This window comes from Balaenoptera physalus, assembly GCF_965194825.1.
Source record: "Balaenoptera physalus genome assembly, chromosome: 11".
Taxonomy (NCBI): Eukaryota; Metazoa; Chordata; class Mammalia; order Artiodactyla; family Balaenopteridae; genus Balaenoptera; species Balaenoptera physalus.
Window position 1 is genome coordinate 62745553 of NC_138896.1, and position 24205 is coordinate 62769757.

Sequence of the window (24205 nt, forward strand, 5' to 3'; positions counted from 1 at the left end):
TTTTTTCATAAATTTATTTTATTTTTGGCTGTGTTGGGTCTTCGTTGCTGTGCACAGGCTTTCTCTAGTTGCTGCGAGCGGGGGCCACCTCTTCGTTGCGGTGCGCGGGCTTCTCATTGCGGTGGCTTCTCTTGTTGCGGAGCACGGGCTCTAGGTGCGCGGGCTTCAGTAGTTGTGGCTCATGGGCTCTAGAGCTCAGGCTCAGTAGTTGTGGTGCACAGGTTTAGTTGCTCTGCAGGGCTTGAACCCGTGTCTCCTGCATTGGCAGGTGGATTCTTAACCACTGTGCCATCAGGGAAGCCCATGGCATCATGTTTAAATACCATGTTCGGGGAATTCTCTGGTGGTCCAGTGGTTAGGACTCAGGTGCTTTCACTGTCGGGGCCTGGGTTTGATCCCTGGTCAGGGAACTAAGATCCCGCAAGCTGCGTGGCACAGCCAAAAATAAAATATATATATATATATATATATATATATATATATATATATATATATATTATGTTCAATCTTGAACAAGCCCAAGCCACACCAGCAGGCAGCTAGCTATAAACCACTGGCTCACCATGCCCACCCTTCCCACGTGGTGACTGTAGCTCCGTCGGAGCAGCTGCTGCACGTGCGAGACTCTGGCCAGGTCTGTGTGGTGAAAGCACCCTCCCTCCCCAGGTCCCCCATCCTGCTGCCCACTTCCCCTGTTGGTCAGAGGGCTGCACACTTTTCCTTCCACATTCAGGAGCTGAGGAAAGAGAGTCACAGCCACACATACATCTTATCTGCCAGTGCACCTTCCCTTCTTCAGGACTCTTCCTTTCCACTTGGAAGCCACTCTCCTTACCTGGCGGCCTCGCTTCTCCACTAGGCACCCTGAAACTTAGAAGTTATGACAGTTTGAATCGAATTGGCCAACACCATTGCCAAGAAACATTGCCATGTGGTCTGTTCCACAGGCTTGGAGTTAGCACTGGCCCCCCCAGGGCTCACTGGTCACGCTGCTTGGACCATGGAACCACAGAGGCTGGCGCTGGGACTGTGGGCAGGGTGCTATCAGTAACCTTTTCTTAAAATGAAACCTCCAACAGAAGCCCAAGATCTAGAATAGAGTATGACTGTTCTTGGCTCCCAGAGGCCCCCTCGTCAGGCATCCCTGCCCCACCCTGCCACTCCCCACATCCCGCTTCCCTGCCCTAGGACTTCTGAGCAACCCCTGGGATTTCCCAGAGCACAGTTGGAAACTTACGGACCTCAGCCAACCTCATCACTTGATAGAGGAGAAACAGGGAGGGACAGGGGCTTCCCCGGGGCCACACAGCTAATAGGTGGCAGAATCGTAACAGATCCCAGTTCTCTGATTCCCAGTCTGTGTTTTTCTCCCATTGTGAAGAATAACTACATTTTACAGTTGAAGTAATTGTCAGTTTCACAGTACATTAAGATTTATGTCCTAATCGAAGCTGGTAGCAGTCCTGTCTCTACAGTTCTCTGCGCTGTATTCTTGTGAGCTCTCAAAAATAATGTTGAGATTTGGGGTTTGTAGATGTCCCCAGGCCAGGGGGACCCAGAAACCCAGCCCCAGACCATAGCCCCCCCCACCCCCCAACACCCACACCCACACCCACACCCACACCCACCGGGCTCCGAAGGAGAGGCACGTGAGGAACAACGAGCGAAGAAAGCAAAGGGGCTCTTTCCTTACCAGCAGAGCTTGGGCCCAAAGCTTGGACAAGCCAGGCCAGAGCACGCCAGCCACGTTTCCTGAGACGTAGGCCAGCCCACCCTCCCTCCATTGCCAGGGCGGTGGAACCTCTGAAGTGAGAGGGCACAGGGCCCAAGATAGCACAGCACGGTGGCCAGGGTGGAGGTGGGGTGGGACCTGGCAGGGGCGGCCAGGTCTCCCTCCAGGCAGGTGCCTTGCACTCCTTCATGGCCTTGGTCTCAAGGAAGGAAGAGACCAAAGAGGAGTAACCTCCCTCCTGGCTGTGATCTTTCAACGTCCAGTGACACCCCGACTAGCCAGTGTGGCCCATCTGGGGCCCTGGGGCCGTGCAGTCAGGCTGGTGCTCCTGGCCTCAGCCAGGACAGGAAGAGGGGCACTCTTCTCCCCAAGCCTTTTCCTTTCCCTTTTAGTGCCTGGTATGGGGCAGGGGGTGGACATGTCAGGTGAGTGGGAACTAGCCTGCAGTGGGGCTGAGTGAGGTGAGGGCGTGACGGGGTGGGGAAGAGACCACGTGGGTGTGTTACCGAACCAAACTTGGGTCCGCTAGCCCACGTGCAGTAAAGCCAATCTACGGACACCACGTTGTGGTGAAGGAAGGTGTAGTGTTTACTGTAAGGTGCCAGACAAGGAGAATAGGTGGCTCGTGCTCAAAAACCTCAAACTTCCCGAAGGGTTTCGGCAAAACATTTTTGAAGGCCAGGTGAGGGAGGTGGGTCGTAGCGTATGTGATCGGTTCGTGCACAGTTCTCTGCTTGGTGGAGGGTGAGGTAACAGGGCGGTGTCACAGGGGTTAACGTTATCAGTCCTCAGGCTCCAGTAGGTCTGGGGACTACGTGCTCATGGTCATCAAGTAGTTAATTTCTTCCATTTGGTGGTGGTTTTAGCGTCTGTAAAACAACTTAGGAAACATGCAGCGGATACTGTCATCTAGGCGCTTTAGAGAGGAGCTACAGCAGAGGATATGGGGAGGGGTCTGTCCCAGAAATGGCACAGTTACAGGTGCAAAGGGCAAATCTGTGGCCACGTGGAAGCTTGTCCCCTCCCCTAGTCTGGGGGCTTGGTGGCTTTCCTTACTTGAAGCCGACAGCTCCTGATGCGCGCCTGCGCAGCAGGGCGGGCAGACCTCTCAGGGCCACCGCGCCAAGGGCGACTCCCTCTGCCTGCCGCCTCCTTTCCTTGGAGACTCAGTTTTCATCCTGTTCGTCCTGAGCTCTTGCTCAGCTGTGTTCCCCCACCCGCTTGCCTCCTTCCGCATCCTAGAAGTGCTCGGGGGATGGGGGTGGGGGCAGCTTGGGGGGCGACCCTGGTTGTTCATGGCCAGCACCCAGTTCTGCAGTTGCACGTGTCCCCACTCCTCGTCTTTCTCCCCATCAGGTGTCTCCCTTCGTCATCGAGCCGTCCAGTGGCCAAGTTCAGCCGCTGGGGGAGTGCAGAGTGAGCATCACGTTGGAGGCCCGGCACTGCCAGTGTCTGCAGACCGTCCTGGAGCTGGAGGTGGTAAACGGGACCTGCAGGTGAGGGGGTAGCGGGGGAGCCAGTACGACACACTCTATGCCTATTCATGGCATATTTATTTATGTTGTGTGTAGTTACGTATTTGTCTATAGACGTTTCAGAATTTAAAGGCCTTGATATGTGTTTATTCTATGAAATTTGGAAATTACAGAAAATGATCCATAATCTATTACCTGGAGATCATTCGCTAGTAATATTATGGGGTAATATATCCTTCTAGTGTGTATATGCTAAAGGAATATACATTAATGCAACCACCTTGGACAACACTTTATTGTTACCTAGTAAGGGTAACAATACCCTTGGTCCAGCATCAGTCCTTCTGGATATAATCCCAGAGAGACTTACACGTGTGCAGTGGGAGCCGTGTGCTCATGCTGGAAGGCTCATAGCTGGACTGTTCATGACAGTGAAAAACTGGAAACAGCCAACGTTCATCAACAGGAGAATGGATGCAAAATAACTGTGGCAGATTTTCTCTCTTATTGGAATACAATTGACATGTCACTAGGTTTAAGTTGTACAACATACTGACCTGATTCATTTATATATTGCAGCATGATTGCCATTGTAGCGTTAGCTTACACCTCCATCACTTCACCTAATTACCATTTCATTTTTGTGGTGGGAATAATCAAGTCTCTCAGCAGATTTGATGTATATAATACAGTATTGGTATCCATAAGCACCATACTTCACATTAGATCTTCAGGACCCATTCACCTGCTAGTTGCAAGTTTGTACCCTTAAACAGCATCTTTCCAGATGCTGGGCACCCCCAGCCCCTGGTAACCACCATCCTACTCTCTGTTTCCACGAACTTAGCTTTTTTAGATTCTACATATAAGTGAGATATTACAGTATTTGTCTCTGACTTATCTCACTTGGCGTAATGTTCTCAAGGTCCATCCATGTTGTTGCAAATGGCAGGATTTCCTTCTTTCTCATGGCTGAGTAATGTTCCATTGTATGCATATACCACATCGTCTTTTTTTCGTTTTTTTAAATACATTTATTTATTTATTTATTTATTTTTGGCTGTGTTGGGTCTTCGTTTCTGTGCGAGGGCTTTCTCCAGTTGCGGCGAGCGGGGGCCACTCTTCATCGCGGTGCGCGGGCCTCTCACTGTCGCGGCCTCTCCCGTTGCGGAGCACAGGCTCCAGACACGCAGGCTCAGTAGTTGTGGCGCACGGGCTTAGTTGCTCCGCGGCATGTGGGATCTTCCCAGACCAGGGCTCGAACCCGTGTCCCCTGCATTGGCAGGCAGACTCTCAACCACTGCGCCACCAGGGAAGCCCCTACCACATCGTCTTTATCCATCAATCTGTTGACAGGGTGCTCCATACCTTGGCTGTTGTGAATAATGCAGTAAACATGGGGGTGCAAATATCTCTTTGATATTCTGTTTTCACTTCCTTTGGATATATACCCAGAAGTGGAATTGCTGGTGGTAGTTCTATTTTTAATATTTTGAGGAACCTTCATACTTTTTCTGTTGTGTCTGAACCAATTTACATTCCTACCAGTGGTGTACAAGGGTTCCCTTTTCTCCACATCCTCACCAACACTTGTCATCTTTTGTCTTCTTGAAGAGAGCTGCTCTAACAGGTGTGAGGTGATATCTCATTGTGGTTTTGATTTGCATTTCCCTGATGATTAGTGTTGCTGAGCATCTCTTCGTGTACCTATCGGCCATTTGAATGTCTTCTTTGGAAAAATGTCTAGTTCCTCTGCCCATTTTTTAATTTGATTTGTTTGGCTTTTTGCTATTGAGTTGTATGAGTTCTTTATATATTTTGGATATTAACCCCTTATCAGATATGTGTTATTGCTGACTGAAAAAAAAAAAAAGCACAACCTAAAAGTTCAGTATTGGGCTTCCCTGGTGGCGCAGTGGTTGAGAATCTGCCTGCTAATGCAGGGGACACGGGTTCGAGCCCTGGTCGGGGAAGATCCCACATGCCGCGGAGCAACTATGCCCGTGAGCCACAACTACTGAGCCTGCGCGTCTGGAGCCTGTGCTCCGCAACAAGAGAAGCCGCGATAGTGAGAGGCCTGCGCACCGCGATGAAGAGTGGCCCCCGCTTGCCACAACTAGAGAAAGCCCTCGCACAGAAACGAAGACCCAGCACAGCCAAAAATCAATCAATCAATCAATCACTCCTTTAAAAAAAAAAAAAAAAAGTTCAGTATTATGTTTTATTCTGGGACCTTACTGAGGACTATAGTCCAGAAAACAGCCTCTCAGATAGCTCTGAGGTAAGGGAGGAGTCAGAATATATGGGAGTTTTTGCTGAAAAAAAAAAAACCGAAAAACATACAGGGGAACATCAAAAGATTACTGCTAATGATAAAAAACAGACATCTCAAGTTAATGATTTTAGTGCTTTTCTGTGTATGGGAAGATGCAAGGTTCTGGGCTTATTGAAATCATTCCTTTAATATGCATCTTCACTACTTATGGCTGGTACCCTGTCTCTCTCCATCCTGAATTCCCCTCAGGGTGGACTGGTGGAGGCAGGTGCAGTGACTGCTGGCTTGAGGGTTGCAGCATCCTTTGTTTACTGAAATGGCAGGCAGCATTCTTTGTCCACAGTGTGCAAATACTTCTCCCATTTGGTAGGTTGTCTTTTCATTTTGTTCAGTGCTTCTTTTGCTGTGCAGAAGCTTTTTAGTTTGATGTAGTCTCACTTGTTTTTTTTTGTAATTAATTATTTTATTTTGGCTGTGCTGGGTCTTCGTTGCAGCGCATGGGCTTCTCTGGTTGCGGCGTGCAGGCTTCTCTAGTTGTGGCGGGAGGGCTCTAGAGCACGGGCTCAGTAGTTGGCAGCGTGCAGGCTTGGTTGCGGTATGTGGGATCTCAGTCCCCCGACCAGGGATCGAACCTGGGCCCCCTGCATTGGGAGCGTGGAGTCTTAACCACTGGACCACCAGGGAAGTCCCCCTCACTTGTTTATTTTTGCTCTTATTGTTTTTTGTACTTTTGGTGTCAAATTCAAAAAAGCATCCCCAAGACTGATGTTGAGGAACTTCTTCCTGTGTTTTCTTCTAGGTGTTTTATAGTATCAGATCTTATGTTTATGTCTTTGATCCATTTCAAGTTAATTTTTGTGAGTGGTGTAAGATAGGGGTTCAATTTCATTTTTCTACATGTGGTTATCCAGTTTTCCCAACACCATTTGTTGAAGAGACTGTCCTTTCCCCATTGAGTGTTCATTTATTTTTAATATAAGTATAGTTAATTTACAATGTTGTGTTAGTTTCAAGTGCACAGCAAAGTGATTCAGTTATACATACACATAATATATTGTTTCAGATTCTTTTCCATTATATGTTATTACAAGATATTGACTATAGTTTCCTGTGCTATACAGTAAGTCCTTGTTGTTTACCTGTTTTATATATAGTAGTATGTATATGTTAATCCCAAACTCCTAATTTATCTCTCCCCACCCCTGCGCCACTATCCCCTTTGGTAACCATTAGTTTGTTTTCTATGTCTGTGAGTCTGTGTCTGCTTTGTAAATAACTTTATTTGTATCCTTTTTTTTAGATTCCACATATAAGTGATATATGATATTTGTCTTTCTCTGTCTGACTTACTTCACTTAATATGATGATCTCGGGAATTCCCTGGCAGTCCAGTGGTTGGGACTTGGCGCTTTCACTGCTGGGGCCCGGGTTCAGCCCCTGTTTGGGGAACTAATATCCCACAAGCAGTGCAGCGCAGCCAAAAATGAAAAAGAAAAAAGAAATCTCTAGGGCCATTCATGTTGCTGCAAATGGCATTATTTCATTCATTTTTTTTATGACTGAGTATTATTCCATTGTCTATGTGTACCACATCTTCTTTATCCATTTATCTGTTGATGTACATTTTGGTTGCTTCCATGACTTGGCTATTGTAAATAGTGCTGCAGTGAACATCAGGGTGCATGTATCTTTTTGAATTATGATTTTTCTCTGGATATATGCCCAGGAATGAGATTGTAGGATCATATTTTAATGCTATTTTTAGTTTTTGAAGGAACCTCTATACAGTTCTCCAAAACTGTTGAACCAATTTACATTCCCACCAACAGTGTAGGAAGGTTCCCTTTTCTCCACAACCTCTCTAGCATTTATTATTTTTAGACTTTTTGATGACGATCATTCTGACTGATATGAGGTGATACATCATTGTAGTTCTGATTAGCATTTCTCTAATAATTAGTGATGTTGAGCATCTTTTCATGTGCCCATTGGCCATCTGTATGTCTTCTTTGGAGAAATGTCTGTTTAGGGTATTCGTTTTTTTTTAATTTTTTAATAAATTTATTTATCTATCTATTTATTTATTTATCTATCTATCTATTTATTTATTTATTTTTGGCTGCGTTGGGTCTTCATTGCTGCGCGCAGGCTTTCTCTAGTTGTGGCGAGCGGCGGCTACTCTTCGTTGCAGTGCATGGGCTTCTCATTGCAGTGGCTTCTCTTGTTGCAGAGCACGGGCTCTAGGCACATGGGCTCAGTAGTTGTGGCTCACAGGCTCTAGAGCACAGGCTCAGTGGTTGTGGCACACAGGCTTAGTTGCTCCATAGCATGTGGGATCTTCCCTGACCAGGGCTCGAACCCATGTCCCCTGCATTGGCAGGCAGATTCTTAACCACTGTGCCACCAGGGAAGTCCCTGTTTAGGGTATTCTTGGCTCTCTTGTCAAATATTAGTTGAGTGTATACATGGCATTTTTAAATGAGCAAATACCATTGTATTCTGGGAGGAACACACTGGAGATTTCAAAGGTTATTAGTGATATTCCCTCCCTCACTCCCTCCTTTCCTTCCTTCCTTTCTCATGGAAAATTTCTTACGTATATAAAAATAGTATAGTATAATGAACCCCTGTGTATCCATCATCTACTTTCAGTAATTATCAAATCACGGCAAATACTGCTTCATCCACATGCCTCATCCATTTCTCACCCCCACCCTTCTCAAACTATTTTGAAGCATAATATTCATTTTCTTAAGTTGACTGGTGGTAACATTTTGTTTCTTAAGCTAGGCGGGGGTGGTACACAGATGTTCTTTTTATTATTATTCTTTAAACTGTATAGATATTTAAACTGTATATTTGTTTTGTAGTCATTTCTGCATGTATTTTGTATTTTGTTATAAAAACTTTAACTGCTCACTTTAAATCTTCATGAATACTTGAATTATCCTCCAAAGAGAATGTGCCATTTTATACTTCCACCTCCAGCGTATGAGATGCCCATCACCCCAGACTCTCACAGTGACACATATTCTCAGACTTTTGCTACTTGGACCAGCAACAGGGGGGAAAGTACCAGCAATGTCTCATTCAAATGTGCTTTTCTACAGCTAACATTATGGGTCTAAGTATGAGTCTTTTCAAACCCACCGGTAATTGCTTGGTTCTTCATGGTCCTTAAATAAGAAGGTTAAGTCTGTCTTCTCCTCAGGCAGAATGAATGCCTTTTATTCAGTCTCTGCTTATTTCCTTTCTTTTCTTATCTCTATTCTTTCTTCTTGAAGGACCTTGTATTAATCAGAATGTTTACAGTTGCAAGTGAGGGAAACACATCAACTTAGGCAAAAAAGGGGAACCATTGGCTCATGTACCTGGGCATTCCTGCCCTACTGAATCCAGGGCTCCGGCCTCTTCCTTTGTCTGGTCTTCTACTTCTCTCTCATTGTCCACCCTCCTTCCCTCCCCTGCACCCACCCCATCCTTCAACTCTGCTTCTCTCTCTTTGTTGGCCTTTCTCTCCCCTATTGGCAGGGGCCCTTGGCCACAATGCCCCAGGGAAGGGGGCCACTTGGAGCTCCAGGCTCATGCATTCCCAGCTTAATAACCTCTGTGAAAAATGAAATCTGCTTTCTCCAGAGAGACACTCTGAATGGATCTCTTTGGTCACCTCCCCTCACAGGCCTTACCTCCTTTGAGGTAAGGGGGCAAGGATCCAGGGGGCAAGGGGGGCAAGGGGCAAGGATCCAGCTCCAGAAGAGGCAGGTGGGAAAGCTTGCTGGACAGTAAAAACAGTAGCTACCACAGTCTACCACAAACCTGCTGGATCTATACTGCATGAGTTTAACCATTTTCCTCATATTTTCCATCTCTTGGGGTTTTTCTCCTCGCTCAGGGATATGCCCTTGGCCCTGCAGGTCACTAATTCAGTCTCTGGTGGATACCCTTGTTTTGGCAATCATGCTTTTCAATTTCAAGCTTTTTTTTTTTTTTTTTTTATGAATTGTTCCTTTTCTATAGTCATCTGTTATTGTCTTATGGATGCAACAGCCTCTCAGATTACCCCGAGGAAACTAATTTTAGTTTCCTCAGATTCTGGTTTGGAATCTTTCTTCACTTTTTGGGTTTCTTTCTACATCTAATAATCCTTGGCTGCCCATTCCTGTTCTGAAGGAGGAAGTTGATTTGCATAAGGAGCCGGTGGTGTCAGTTTCCTCTGAGTATGTGGGTGCAGGTGTGGATGGAGTCCTCCTCCCAGGACTGAGTGTGTGTGAGTGTGTGTGAGTGTGTGTGAGTACCCTCAGAGCAGACAGCTTCCTGAATCCCGTAAAGGGAAGGGGCCTTTGGGGAAAACAGCCCAAGACAAGCAGTCGAGGAAACCCACACTGGCCACCTACACGAATCAGTCCCTTCCTTCCTTCATAAATAGGATCTTTTTGGTCGTTTTCCCTCGGAGACAGTTGAGAAGCCCAGTGTTCCTGCAGGATCTGCTGTGACCTCTCTCCAGGGCCACGCCAACATTCTTCACTGCAGGTGGGGTAAATCCTGCTGCAGGATTTACCAGTCTTCTGTGTGATGCCTGAGCTCTGGGAGCCAGTATCGCTGAACCCGCCACGCTAATCTCCCAGCGCTTCTTTAGTTACCTCCCCTGCTCTTTCCCCACAGCCCACCCTGCCTTGTGATGCCTCTCATTCCACTGTTACGGAATCTCTGCTTGGCCTTCTCCAGGGGTCTTAAGTAATAGTTTTGTTCTCCTCTGTTTTATCAGTTAATCTGATTACATCGTTTCTTTTAATTTTTTTCTCATTGGAATAGCATTATATTTACTTTATTCTTTATTTAAAAATTTTCACAAATTATGCATAATGTTAACATAGTGTATCTTATTATAATAATGATATATGGGGCAAATATAATAGTTGCCAGTCGGGACCCACTCTCCATCCTTCTTCACCCTGCTCTCCTATTTCTTCTCTTCCTCAACAACACTTGTTACAGTCTATCCTTCAATGGTACTCATTCTGGTATGTGTGAAGTGATATTTCACTGAGGATTTGATTTGAATTTTCCTGATGGCAAATGATGTTTAGCATCTTTCATATGCTTATTGGTTATCTGTAGATCCTCTTTGGAGAGCTATCTCTTGAATTCTGTGCCCATTTAAAAAAAATAAGGTTATTTGTCTTTTTATTATTGAGGTGCAAGTGTTCCTTTTTTTTTTTTTTTTGAGGTGGAAGTGTTGTTCTTTATGTATATTCTAGATACATGTCTATTATTAGGTATATGATTTTCAAATATTTTCTCCGATTCTGAGAATTGTGTTTTCACTTTCTTGATGGTATGTATACTTTGAAGCACAAAAGTTTTAAATTTTGGTGAATTCCAATTTATGTATTTTTCTCTTTTGTTGCTTGTGCTTTTGGTGTTATATCTAAGAAACCATTGCCTAATGTCCCAAATATTTACTCACATGTTTTCTTCTGAGAGTTTTATAGTTTTAGTACTTATTCTTAGGTCTCTGATACGTTTTGAGTTAGCTTTTGTGTATGGGGAGAGAAAAGAATCCAAGTTCATTCTTTTCCAACTAGATAATCAGTTGTCTCAGTACTGTTTCTTAAAAAGACTTTTCTTTATCCATTGAATTGTCTTGGCACCCTTTGTCAAAAATCAGTTGACTGTAAACATGAGGGATTATTTATGGACTGTCAGGTCTGTTCCATTGATCTATGGGTCTGTTCTTATGCCATATCAACATTGTTTTGATTAATGTGGCTTTATAGTAAGTTTTGAAATCAGGAAGTATGAATTCTCCAACTTTGTTTTTCTTTCTCAAGATTGTTTTGGCTACTCTGGGTTCTTTGAATTTCTGTATGAATTTTAGGACCAGTTTATCAATCTCTGCAAAGAGCCAGCTGGGATTTTAATAGGGAGTGTATTGAATCTGCCGATCAGTTTGGGGAGTATTGCCATCCTGACAATATTAAGTCTTCCCATTCTTGAACATGAAATGTCTTTCCATTTATTTAGGTCTTTTCATTTCTTTCAGTGAGGTTTTCAGTGTACGAGTCTTGTGCTTTTTTCGTTAAAGTTATTCCTAAGTATTGTATCATTTTTGATGCTTTTGGAAATGGACTTTTCTTAATCACATTTTATTATTATTCATTGTTAGTGTGTAGAAATACAAATAGTTTTTTGTATATTGACCTTGTATCCTACAACCTTGCTGAACACATTACTTCTAATAGTTTTCTAAATAGAAGATCATGTCGTCTGCATTTAGAGATAATTTTACATCTTCCTTTCCTTTTTTTTTCTTTTACATTTTTATTTATTTATTTATTTATTTTTAGCTGTGTTGGGTCTTCGTTGCTGTGCAAGGGCTTTCTCTAGTTGTGGCGAGCAGGGGCTACTCTTCGTTGTGGTGCGTGGGCTTCTCTTTGCGGTGGCTTCTCTTGTTGTGGAGCATGGGCTCTAGGGCACATGGGCTTCAGTACTTGTGGTGTGCAGGCTCAGCAGTTGTGGCTCGCAGACTCTAGAGCGCAGGCTCAGTAGTTGTGGCGCATGGGCTTAGTTGCTCCACAGCATGTGGGATCTTCCCGGACCAGGGCTCGAACCCATGTCCCCTGCATTGGCAGGCAGATTCTTAACCACTGAGCCACGAGGGAAGTCCCTACATCTTCCTTTCCAATCTGGATGCCTTTCCTTTCTATTTCCTGCCTAATGGACCTAATAATACTCCAGTACAGTGTTGAATGAAAGTGGCAAGGGTGGACGTCCTTGCCTTGTTCCCGATCTTAAAAGGAAAACATTGTCTTTCACCTTTAAGTATGATATTAGCTGTAGGCTTTTTGTAGATGTCCTTTATCAGGTTGTGGAAGTTCCCTTCTATTCCTAGTTTGCTGATTGTTTTTCTCATGAAAGAACGTTAGATTTCATTGAATGTTTTTTCTGCGTCTTTTGAAATAATCATGCCATTTTTGTCCTTTTTTAAATTAATGTGGTGTTTTTCACTAATTTTTGCATATTAAACCAAAAATTTTATTTCTTATTTGACCTATTGTTTATTTAGGAGTGTGTTGTTTAATTTACACATATTTTTGTTTCCCAAATTATTTTGTTGTTGATTTTTAACTTGATTCTCTTGCTGGAGAACATACTTTGTATAATTTCAGCCTTTTAAATCTGAGGCTTGTTGTATGAGCTATCTTATGGTCTGTTCTAGAGAATATTCCACGTACACATAAGAAACATTTTGCTGTTGTTGGATAGAGTGTTGTATAGAGGTCTGGTTGGTTTATAGTGTTAAGTCTTCTATTTCCTGTTCATCTTCTACTTAGTTGTTCTGTCCACTATTTAAAATGAGGTATTGAAATCTCTAATCATTATTTTTGAATCGTCAGTTTCTCCCTTCAATCCTGTCGTTTTTTGCTTCAAGTATTTTGGAACACTGTTGTTAGACATGTGTATTTATAATTGTAATGTCTTCCTGATGGATTGACCTTTTTATAATTATAAAATACCCTTCTTTGTCTCTAGTAACAATTTTTGTCCTAAAGTCTATTTCATCTCACATTAAAATAGCTACTATAGCTCTCTTTTGGGTACTGTTTGCAGTATATTTGTCCATCCTTTTACTTTCAGCGTATTTGTGTCTTTGAATCTAAGGTGTCTCTTGTAGACAGTATACAGTGGGATCATTTTTTTTTAATGCATTTTGCCAATCTCTATCTTTTGTTTGGCTTTTGAATCTATGACCTATCTCAGTCTCGTTCTGTGGCTATAAAAAGATAGCGTGATAACTGCAATTAAACCTCATTTTCAAATATATTTTACAGCTCTTTATGGGGACAAGTCTTTTCTTCCTTGGTATTCTTGAAGATTGCCAAGCTGGCCAAGATGGTAAAGTTTTTTTGTCTTTTGGAAAAATCCTTAATTTTTGAACAAAGTGAACAGCGCTCAGAAATTTATGGCCCCCCCAAAAAAAATGGGGGCGGGGAGGAGGTTAAAAAAAGAAGATAGCATGAGACATCCTTGTAATGGGACCGTTCTGTGTCTTGACTGTGGTGGTGTCATGCGTATCTGCTGTGATAAAATTGCGTAGAAGTAAATACACACAAACGAGTCCATGTAAACCTGATGGGGTCTGAATAAGATTGCTGGATTGTATCCGTCTTGGTCTCCTGCTTGTGACATTGTGCTGTAGTTAGGCAAGATGTTACTATTGGGAAATTGGGTGAAGAGTGTACTGGATCCCTTTGTATTTTTTTTGTTGTTGTTACAGCTGCATGTGAATCTACAGTTATTTCAAGATAAAAAGTTAAAAGCAAAATGCATGTTATCTCCATTCCTTATATAAGAAAAAAAATACCCTCAGACATATTTGTGTGGGTCTATTTCTAGGTTTTCTACATTGTTCCATTGATCTGTTGTATACATCCCTCCACCAATAACACACTATCTTGATTGCTGTAGCTGTATAGTAAGTCTTAACATCCAGTAATTTCCCACTTTATTCTTTTTAAAAATTGTTTAGTCTGTGTCTGTTATCTTTCTATATAAATGTTATAATAAGCTTGTCTATATCTACAAAAATCCTGGCTAGGGGTTTGATAAGAATTGTGTTAAACTTAATAGATCAATTTGGGGAGAATTGACATCTATGTTGAGTCTTTTAATCCATGAACATGATTTATGCCTCTCTATTTATAGTCATCTTCGATTTCTTTCATTGGTGTTTTCGTAGTTTTCAGCACACAAATTCTATGCATGTTTTATTAGATATTTACCAAAGTGTTTCAGTTTTTTGAGCAATTATAAATGGTATTATATTTTTAACTTCTGTTTCTACACGTTCTTTGTTAGCCTGTAAAAATGTGATTGATTTTGGAGTTCCCTGGTCGTCTAGTGGTTAGGACTCTGTGCTTTACTGCCGAGGGCCCGGGTTTGATCCCTGGTCAGGTAACTAAAAATCCCACAAGCCGCCTGGCGCAGCCAAAAAAAAAAAAAAAGTGATTGATTTTTATGTGTTGATTTTTACCCTGTCACTTTGCTGACTCACTCATTAGTTCTAAGATTTAAAAAAAAATAGATTCCTTGGGATTTTCTACGTAGACCATCATGTCATCTGCACATAGGGAGGAGTTTTAATTCTTCCTTTCTGTCGAGTATGCCTTTTATTTCCTTGTGTTCCAGCCACCTGCCTGTGTATGCCGAGGTGCAGGAGCCCTACGTATACCTGCAGAGCAGCCAGGTGGAGGTCACCAACCTCTACGTGGGCGTGCCCACCGAGACGCCTGTCACACTCATCAATGGCACGCTCCTGCCCACCCAGTTCCACTGGGGCAAGGTGGGTGAGCCCACGCTGTCGGGCCCTAGGCCTGCAACCCTCAGCCCCAGAGGCCTGTGTGGAGGGGGACATTGCCCCCCAGACACCTCCCAGAACAGATTACTGCCCCTGGGGCTGACTCTGCCGCCTGCCCCACATGCCACGGCAGACGGGGCCACGTCCCTGTGCATAAGAGCCAGCTGTCCCTGCTCCCCATCACCCTGGGCCTCCCAGGGTGGCTTATTTAGTCTGGAATGAGGTCCACCTGTGGTGGGAGAGGAGAGGGACCTGTGGTTTATCCCCACTCAGGAGCACCCCACCCTGCTGGTCTCGCTGGGGGCCCCCAGTCCACCAGCCTCCCCAGAGTATGCGGCGGTGCTGAGCCCTCTGTCTGGACCCCGGGTCCATCCTGGAAGCCCAGCACGTGACCCACCCATGTGTCTGCCAGCTCCTGGGACTCCAAGCAAGTTTCTGCACAGCAAAAGTCTCCCCCAGACGTGGCACGCTGGGCCCCAGTGAGGAGCGCCAGCTCAGCCTAGAGTTGACTGCTCATACCCAGGTGAGTGAGGGCTCAGGGGCCTGCGTGCCCAGGAAGGTCCCCCGGCTGCCTGCATCTGTGCCTGCCAGGAGGTCTACCCCAGACCCCTCTCCTGGGCTGTGTCAGTGGGGAAGAGACTTCTTGCATTTGGGTCTGGGCTCCCCATTCCCACTGGGCCTGCTGTCTAGGGACACAGGGCCTGGATGTGCCCTGACACCCTTGGGCACCACCATTAGCCCTCGCCAGGCCATTCTCTTTGGAACAGGTGGGCCCAGCTTTCCAGCTGCCCGGAGATGCTGAGCAGAGCTGCTGCCCACGGCGGGCCCTGTGCTGGGTGCTGCAGGGGAGCCTGAGCGGCACCCAGGTTCCTCCCAAGAAGGACACGGCTTCTCCTGGGTGCCGCCCACAGGAAGGCCGTTGGCCCGAATGTGCTCAGTGCTGGGTGGTTGCCGGCTCTCCGTTTGTGGTTCTTGTGGGGAAAGAAGCTTCTTCCTCGCAGGGTCTAGCAGCCCCGGGTCCCAGTCCTCTCTGGCGAACATGTGGACGGTGGGCTTTCTTACACAGCTGAGCCTGAGCTCGAGGGTGACGGCCAGGCCCAGGCCTGGCACAGAGCAGACCTCACGCAGGAAGGGCTTGATTTCTATGGTAGCAGCTTCATCAGGATAAACGTGCGGCTTCTCCAGAGGTCCGCTTGGAGGGGTCTCCTTCACGTGGGCCTGCCCAGATATTTGGAGCCAACTCACAGCCAGGAGCCCTGAGGAAGGGGCCAGGCCTCCGGGGGGGCAGGGGTGGGCTGACAGGCCGGGTCTGGGCATAGTGGCCCACTGGAGGGTCTGGGAGCCCTTCCACAGAGATGAGCCTGGACAAGACCTTTGGGTTGAGCGCCCCCCCCAAGCACCCTCCTGTGCTGCGGGAGCCCATCTGAGGCCCCTCTGCTGAGGCCAAGCCCTGGGCTTTACCTGAGTGATGCACTCCCGGTGGGCTTCCTTATAGGAAGAGTTGATGGACCTGGCCCTCCCTTGTAACGTGTCGGGCATGAAGGAGCCACTGGTTCTGGGCATTTCCGGGAAACCCCGGGGACTGCAGGTGGCCATCGCCATCTCTGCAGAGGACAGTGACAGCAGGTGAGCCCAGGACAGGCCTGGGGCCTGGGGGCTGAGGCAGCCGCTCAAAGGACCGGCCTTGAGGTGGTACCAGCCTCCTCCCCGTGATTCCCGCGGCCGGGAAAAGGCCCCTCACAAACTCTCTGGGGACAGCCCCGTCCACCCCATCACCGCCTTCTCTGTGGTCTTTCCCCACACACTGGAGGCGTGGTGTTCAGGCGGGGAGGAGACGGCAGGGGACGGGGCTGTGGGTACCTTGGGCTTTCCCACGCGAGGCCCGGCAACTGGGAGACAGGCCAGTCTGCCCCCGGCCAGGGAGAGCCTGGGGGGTTTGTGGCCTCTCTTGGCATCGTGGGTGGGCGAGGCGGGTGTGTCTGTGGGGTGGCAGCTTAACGAGGGCTTGGAGGATGCAGCCTGGTTTCTGGGTGTGTCTGGAGCCCCCAGCCCCAGGTGGCTCGCTGGGCAGGGCCGAGGGTGGCGTGTAACCTGGCGCTCACAGGCTTGGGGCGGTGTTGCCAGCACAGAGCTGTGGCCAGGCCACCCGGAGAGGCTCCACCTGGACTTCGGCTCAGCAGTGCCGCTGCGGACCCGCGTGAATCGCCAGCTCATCCTGACCAACTGTTCCCCGATACAGACCCCTTTTACCCTCAAGTTTGAGTACTTTGGGAGCCCTGCAAACAGCCTGCGCCAAAAACCCAGCCGGTAAGTCTGGTTTCTTTCAGAGGCTGTTTCTGGGGAGGATGTGGCCCGCTGAGGTGGAGGGCTTCGGACAGGCCAGGTGGTACTGGGGCCCGCGGACGAGGGAGAGGTTATTGTAGGTGGAGGGAACTGTGGGCAGAGATACAGTGAGGCACGCTGCAAAGCTGTAGCTCGGAATCAACTGCAGTGAAAGTATTTACACTGAGAGGTTGGCTAAGTTTACCAGCACCTCGCTGCAGACGCCTCGCCACCAAAGCTCCTAGGGCGGGGGTGGGAGTGGGGGAGTGGTGGCAGGAGCTTCAGAACCACCGACTGCTGGTGTTGCAGGGCACCAGGAACAGCTCCTGAGCCATTAACTTGCCCATTGCAGAAAGTTAGCATGTGTTCAATGTGGGACAGATATCAGCAGGAAAGAGTGGAAACGGCCTGTTGCAGAAGGCTGGACAAGGGTTGGGGAGTCTGGGCTGGGTTTGCATCCAGGGGTCACCAAGGTGCAGAGCCTGGGGATCAGGGTCCCTGCCCTGGAGCCCTCCTGAGTTTGTTGGGAGGCAATCCCTGGGGCTGGCAGGCGGCCTGCAGCTGGGATGCTTTGGGTGGTAGGGGTGCAGCGGGAGCAAAGACCACAGACAGAGGTGAAGAGGAGGCCTGACCAGCTCTCCCCTGGGAGGAGCAGGCAGGGCCACCTTCCTCCGCTGGGCACCTGGGGGGATGCTGGTTGCCAGAGGAGGTGGCTCAGGTCTGGGGAAGGGCCCGGATGGCTTGATGTGATTTCCATGTCCCGTCTTGTCAAGCCCCGACATGCCTCCTGCCCTGCTGAAGATGGCTCGGATGCGGGAGCTCTTGGCCAAGCGAGAGCAGCTGGGTAAGAGTCCCAGGGCAGGCGCTGAGCCCAGGCCTGGCCAGAGCGGCGTTTCGCGTGGCCTTCCAAGGAGGTGGGCCAGTTGCTGCAGGAGGGGACCCTGACCAGAGACCACTTCTCAGCGCCTTTTCTAGCAAGGTCCCTGAGATGGCTGTGGCCCTCCACCTGACAGCGCCCCCGCTTTTAAACGAGGCCATCCCCTTGCCAGGGCGTACGGCTTGTGCACAGGGCCTGGCTTTGATTTGGGAGGGATGATGGCTCAGAAGGGAGGGCTGAGGCTCGGCCCTTGTGGGAGGTGAGAGAAGCTGGACCCTGGGCCCCAGGCTCCCAGGAGGAGGGTCTGTTTAGCCAGACTAAGGAGAGGCTGTAGGTTGGCTTGTCTGGTTCAGTGCTTTGCTGACGCTTGAGGGTTTGGACCTCTTTCCTGCCCTGGGGCCTGAATCCCCGTTTCTGGTTCTCCTGCAGAGTTTATGGAAAGCATGCTGTCCCACGGGAAAGGAGCTGCCTTCTTTCCCCACCTCTCCCAGGGTGTGCTGGGGGCCCACCAGAAGCTTGGCATTGACCTCACAGCCTGTGCGAACATGTGGGGCGAGTACTGGGACAGCCTCATCTGCACAGTAAGGAAACAAAGTAAACATGTCCCAAATCCTAGGCCACTGAGTTATTGCACAGAAGATTTTCTTGAACTATTTAGTAAATTGGATGGGTTAGTTATAGTAGATATTTGCTCTAAATTGTGCTGTGCCCAATGACAAAGAGTTGATAACCTTAATATACAAAGCGTTTCTTAACAATAAGGGGGGCAAAAGCATCCCAAATAGGCAAAGGGTTTGAATAGGGAATTCAAAAATGACAAATAGAGATGGCCAGTGAACATGAAACATGTCACCGGCACTGGTAACTAAAGAAGTGAGAGTTAAACCACTGAAATACTAGTCTTTGTGAGATTAGCAAGGTTCAAAAGTTGTCAGTGAAGGTGCAGGGGAAAGGTACTCACGTGCACGGCGAGGCTGGCTGGGAAATGTGTGGCACCCTTCGGAGGCACTTCTGCAGGGCGCTGGGGACACACAATTAAGGTTGCCCCAAGGAAAGGAGTGGATACAGGGAACAGATAAATTCATACCAGGCTTCCTTTTCTTCTCAGCGTTGTTTGTAATAGAGGGGGGAGGAAAAAGGAAACAGTGTAAACATCCATTGTCCGTCAGGAGAAGATCGGATGAAAACATTAGGCTACATCCATGCCGTGGGATTCCGGACAGCCCCTTAAATGATGCTGTAAACCTTCATTAGTAAAATTATCATATGTTGTAAAGAGAAAAGAGATTACCAAAACAAAGCATGTGCAGAATGCTCCTCATTTATGTCTGTGTTTTATGCACACAAGTCTGTCTAGACAGTGGTACACTAAAATGTTAACAGTGAGTCATGCTGGGGGGCGGGGTAGGATCATGGGTGAAATACATTCTATTTTAAATTTTAAAAAGACATTTATCACCTTTTATTAGCAGAGAAAAATAATAAAGTTATTTCCATTTAAAAGATAAAGAAATTTAATCAAAGGGGCCATAAGAGGCCAAAGACTCTCAGCCTGGGAGATCCGTGCAGTCGCAGGGCTGGGCGGGAGAGCAGAGACGGGAGGGCAGGACAGGGAAGCCAGGGCTGGGAGGCCAGGCCTTTGGTGGGTCTGGGGTGAGCGTCAGACAGGGGGCAGTGAGTCCTTGCCCAGTTGGACCAAGCTTTGTGGACCCTGGGCTGGCTGGAGGAGGGAGGGCCTCTCACGGAGGGGATGGGGAGCCAGGGGATGCGGTAGCAGCCGGTGACGAGAGCGACGCATGATTGGTGTGTGTTTGCAGGTGGGAGACCTGCCTCCAGCGGTCATCCCGGTGCACATGGTGGTGGTGGGCTGCCCCATCAGCTCCCACAGGACCGCCCGCTACACCACTGACCAGATCCAGAAGGAGCCTGTCGTCAGGTATCCCTGCCTCGCCCCCACCCGCCTCCTGCTCTAACCCTTGAAACCCTCTGGCCTCCACCCCGGGCTGCCCACGCCAACTCATTGCTGTCCCGCCGGCCCAGGGCCACTTGGTGCCATCCAGCTCGAAAGCCCCAGGCCAGGGCTACCCCAGAGGAGAGAGGCCTCAGGGGGCACGGCCGTGATCTGCACATCTCCGCGGGCTTTGCGGGGACAGGAGTAGCGAGTAGTCACTGTGGTCTGAGGTCAGGGCCGGACTCGGGACCCCTCACTCCAACTGCGTTGGGGTCTGTGTGGTTGGTCAGTGCGGTTGCAGGGTGGGTGGGGTTTACTGGTGAGCAGCCCTGGCTCATGGTTCACCGGGCACCGCATGGGGAGGGCCTCCAGCCCTGGGGCTCGGTGACACTGGGCTGAAGACAGACCGCTGTGGGGCCTCCTGCCTGCCTGAGCCCCGGCCCCGGCCCTCCTCTCTCAGGTGAGCTGGCCTGCGGGGTGTGCGCTGGCTGTGGCCCTGCTGACCCTCGTCTCCTGTCTCCAGATTCGGCACCCGGGTCTCTGGAGGAGACACAGTCACCCGGATCCTTCGCCTGAGTAATTCCAGCCCCTGTGGTGAGATGCTCACGAGAGAAGTCGGGGCTCTTGCTGCAGGCTCTGCCGCTTGGTGGGCCAGGCTGGGAGGGAAGATTGGGGTGGGGGGAGCTGATGGCCCGCGACCTGGAGCCAAGTGGGCTGGGGTACGGCGGAGGGAGGCCCCCGAGGGCCAAGGTCAGGAGTGGCCAAGCCAGTCTTGGGTTGTCAGAGCCACTTCCACCCAAGAAGACAGAACTTGCCCTTGCCTGTAGGACCTGGGGTCTCCCAGTGTCCATGGGCCACAGATGCCCTCCCCTGGTTGGGTTCACTTTGCATAGGGACAGGCACTTGTAGGGGACACCTTTTCTCTTCCCTTCAGCCAGCAGCCCCCGAGCTATTTGCCAGGTGCTGTGCAAGGGGCTGGGGATACAGAGGCAACAGGACAGCAGGGGCTGTGCCTGATGGGCAGGACAGACGTGACCATGGGCTGCCAGCGTAGAGTGCACTGAGTGCAACTATGGGGGCGGCCAGAGTGCTGGGGGTCTATGTCGAGGGTCATCAGGCTGAGGCCAGGAGGAGAGTGACCCAGCTGGGACTGAGGGAGCGTGTGGGCCACAGGAAGAGCCAGGGCCAGCTGAGAACCAGAGTCTCCCGGGGATTATTTAAAGCACCTTGAGGCTGGGCCACCCCAGAGCAAGTGAACCAGAGTCTCTAGGGGCAGGGCCTGGGCACTGTGGTTTTTAAGCTCCTCGGGGACTCAAGGGAACATCCTGTTGGTGGAAGAGAATGGCCACTCTGTGACCTGGCTTATTTTTGTCCACTGGATCTGTGCATTTGGGGTGTATTGGACCACTCTAATCATATCTTTATCAAGTTCTTTTGGCGTTTGTAGTTTTGCTGTATGTTTTTAGCTTCTGTATTGTTAGATGCACTTGACAACTAATGATGCCTCTTATCACCCTGTAACCTTCCTCTTTGGCCCCTTCAGTGCTTAAATCCCACCTTGCCAAATAGCAACATTGCTCTCCCTGGTTGCGTACTGACATTTGCCTGGTATGTCCTTGCCCATCCCTCTGATTTCACCCTTTATGACTTTGATGTGTGTTTCTTTGTAAACAGCCGAGAGCTAAGCTTTAGAAAACCTAATCTATGTATTTCTTCTTACTTTATGATTTATTTCACTGTTATTTTTCTTTCTTCGTTTTGCTTTTTGTAACTTCTGTTTTCCCTTTAATTTGGGATTTCTCTTCTACTTTCCTGGTTACCGTTGCTTCCTTGGGGTTCATCATCACATGCGCATTTCTCCTTACCTGAAAGTGAGATTGTCCTCTGAACTTGAGAGTATGGAGGCCATTGGTGGCCTTGGTGAGAGTGATTCCGTGCATGAAAGAGGCAGATAGATACCAGGTAGCAATCCTAGGGACTACATGTTCGGGGACCTTGCGTGGGCATGTTTCCACCAGGTGTTCATTCCCCAGGGGCGAGCCATGGATCCGAGGTGAGCTGGGGGTGGGGGGAGGCGCTCATGGATTGTTCATCCTCCAAGCTTGCTGTGGAGAGGAGAGGTGGTACTGGAAAGGTCTGGCAGAGGGAAGCTTGTTTAAGTGCTGTGGGGAAGCAGCCAGGAGAGAGGGGAGATGGGACACATCTGGCCCCTGAGAAGAGGGGTGTAGGGATGGGGTAGATGCAGACAGATGGGGGGATCCGGGCAGGACTTTTTTCTGGGAGGTGAGGTGGGACCACCCAGTGAGTGCCAGAGGAGACCAGGGAAGAGTGTCGTGGTGCAGGTAGGCAGGGACGGCTGAGCAGGAAAACAGTGATGGGCAGAGTGGGGGCACAGTTTAGGCTGGGGACATTTATGGGGGTGGCACGTTGTTTAGAATACGGGGGACTTGCTCACTGGGGCCTAGACGGTCGGTTCTGTTCCCCCAGGGTTAGGTTTTTGCCCAGTGGGTGCAAGGATGGGGGCAAAGAGAGAGATGAGAAACCTGGCCAGACAGTTGCCAGTGGCAGCCCCCAGAGACTCGCCTGGCTGGGGAAGGAAGTGAAGGCAGGCAGGCGCTAAAGGATGGAGGGGAGGAGGCAGGGGACACAGGGGGTGAAGGGCCCAGGGGTCAGCAAATAGGCCATAAGGAAAGGAGGGTGTGGGGAGAGCACAGGGAGCAGGATTTCTGCATCTGGACATGAAACCTGGTCTTGTGATCCAGAGGGCAAGGGCTGATGGAGCTGATGGCATAAGCCTGTAGCCTCTCCTAAGACAAGAATTGCCTAGAAGTGACACTGGGAAGCCAGGCCCCCTCCACCGTGTGTGTGGGAGACCCGGCAGCCTCCGGGGGCTGCGGGGAGCGGGGGGGGGGTGGCGGCCAGGGAAGAATCTGTCCCTTCCTTATCCCTCGCCTGTCTCCCCCACGTCTGCCCCAGACATCCGCCTGGACTGGGAGACCTACGCTCCCGAGGACAGGGAGGACCGGCTGCTGGAGCTGCTGGTGTTCTACGGGCCACCCTCCCCGCCGCGGGACCAAGCTGGGAGCGACCGCCTGCGCCCTGAGGCCCCTGAGAGCAGCAGCTCCTTCTGGTCCCCAAGTCCCTCCGACGTGTCCAAGTCCAGCCGTGAAGCTGCCCAGCCTGTGAGCAGGGGTGGCGGGAGGGCTGCTGGGCTGTGGCCAGTGGGCCTCGAGCCTGCGTGAGCCTCAGCGACTCCTGGACCACAGGCTGAGGGCGGCTCCAGTGCCAGCGCCTCCCAGGAAATCATCTCGGTCACCCTGCAGGGGCGCGAGGGGGTGCCCTCTGACCAGCTGTTCTCCATCAGCCCCAAGCAGGTGGTGAGTTGGGGCGGAGCTGGGAGCTCGGGGCGGCGGGGGTGGGGGTGGGGTGTCCCCCTGGCCGGGAGGGACAGGCGGCGCTGAGGCTGCTGTGCGCGTCTGCCAGGTGGTCCCCGCAGGGGGCAGCAGCACCATCCGCATCTCCTTCACACCCGTGGTCCTGGGCCCCGACGTCCTGCACAAGGTGGAGTGTACCGGCTCCGCCCTGGGCTCCATGAGCTTGGATGACGAGGTGAGCGCTCCTGGCCTGGGGAGGGCCCCCACCACTGCCTCTCCCTGGGGCAGCTCGCCCGCTGCCTGCTCAGCTCGGCGACCGCCCGTGATCGGGCTTGGGCTCGGCAGGTGGAGAGGGAGCTCCCGGGGAGGAGGCGCCGCCTGCAGGGCTCGGCTGTGGGACCCGTGAGGCTGCACCTGCACGGCTACGTGAGGCCCGCGCGGTGAGTCGGCTGGGCTGCCTGGCCTCCCTGCGGCCCGCTGTGGGGGTCAGCCTTCCCCGGCATTGCTGGGGACCAGACAGGGTCCTGGGAGCAAGAGGATGGGGACGGGAGGGAGAAGCTGGCGGGTGAGCCCGGGTAAAGGCCAGCCAGGGTCAGCTGAGCCCCAGAAGCCCAGCCGTGCCTGTCGCTGGCAGGCTGAGCGTGGAGCTGGACTCCGGCGGCAGCATGGTGTTCTGGCGCCAGGCCAGCGACCTCATCCCCGAGCAGCGCTGTGCTGGGGTGAGTGTGCCGCAGCCCCGGCCCTCCCAAGCTACCCGGTCCTCAGACATCTCCCGCGGCGCCCTGTGGGGCACAGGCCCGACAGCCCAGGTCCCCTCCCCCGGGGCCCGCCACCCCCCACC

General features: G+C 50.0%; 1 protein-coding gene and 1 long non-coding RNA gene across 2 annotated transcripts in view; both read left to right on the top strand.

The window, feature by feature from the left end:
• DLEC1 (DLEC1 cilia and flagella associated protein) overlaps nucleotides 1-24205 on the top strand; it is a 101594-nt gene that overhangs the window by 74477 nt on the left and 2912 nt on the right. Inside the window, 14 exon segments of the mRNA XM_082412715.1 lie at nucleotides 3089-3228; nucleotides 14672-14825; nucleotides 15253-15363; nucleotides 16336-16466; nucleotides 16965-17147; nucleotides 17936-18006; nucleotides 18469-18620; nucleotides 19857-19975; nucleotides 20514-20584; nucleotides 22967-23172; nucleotides 23257-23367; nucleotides 23474-23599; nucleotides 23710-23804; nucleotides 23999-24083. Of these exon segments, the coding sequence (XP_082268841.1) occupies nucleotides 3089-3228; nucleotides 14672-14825; nucleotides 15253-15363; nucleotides 16336-16466; nucleotides 16965-17147; nucleotides 17936-18006; nucleotides 18469-18620; nucleotides 19857-19975; nucleotides 20514-20584; nucleotides 22967-23172; nucleotides 23257-23367; nucleotides 23474-23599; nucleotides 23710-23804; nucleotides 23999-24083 (1755 nt within the window).
• LOC309637810 lies at nucleotides 3235-9166 on the top strand. Its single transcript, XR_014250827.1, has 3 exons — nucleotides 3235-4196; nucleotides 4520-5093; nucleotides 5415-9166. It is a non-coding gene; the product is annotated as an uncharacterized lncRNA (long non-coding RNA).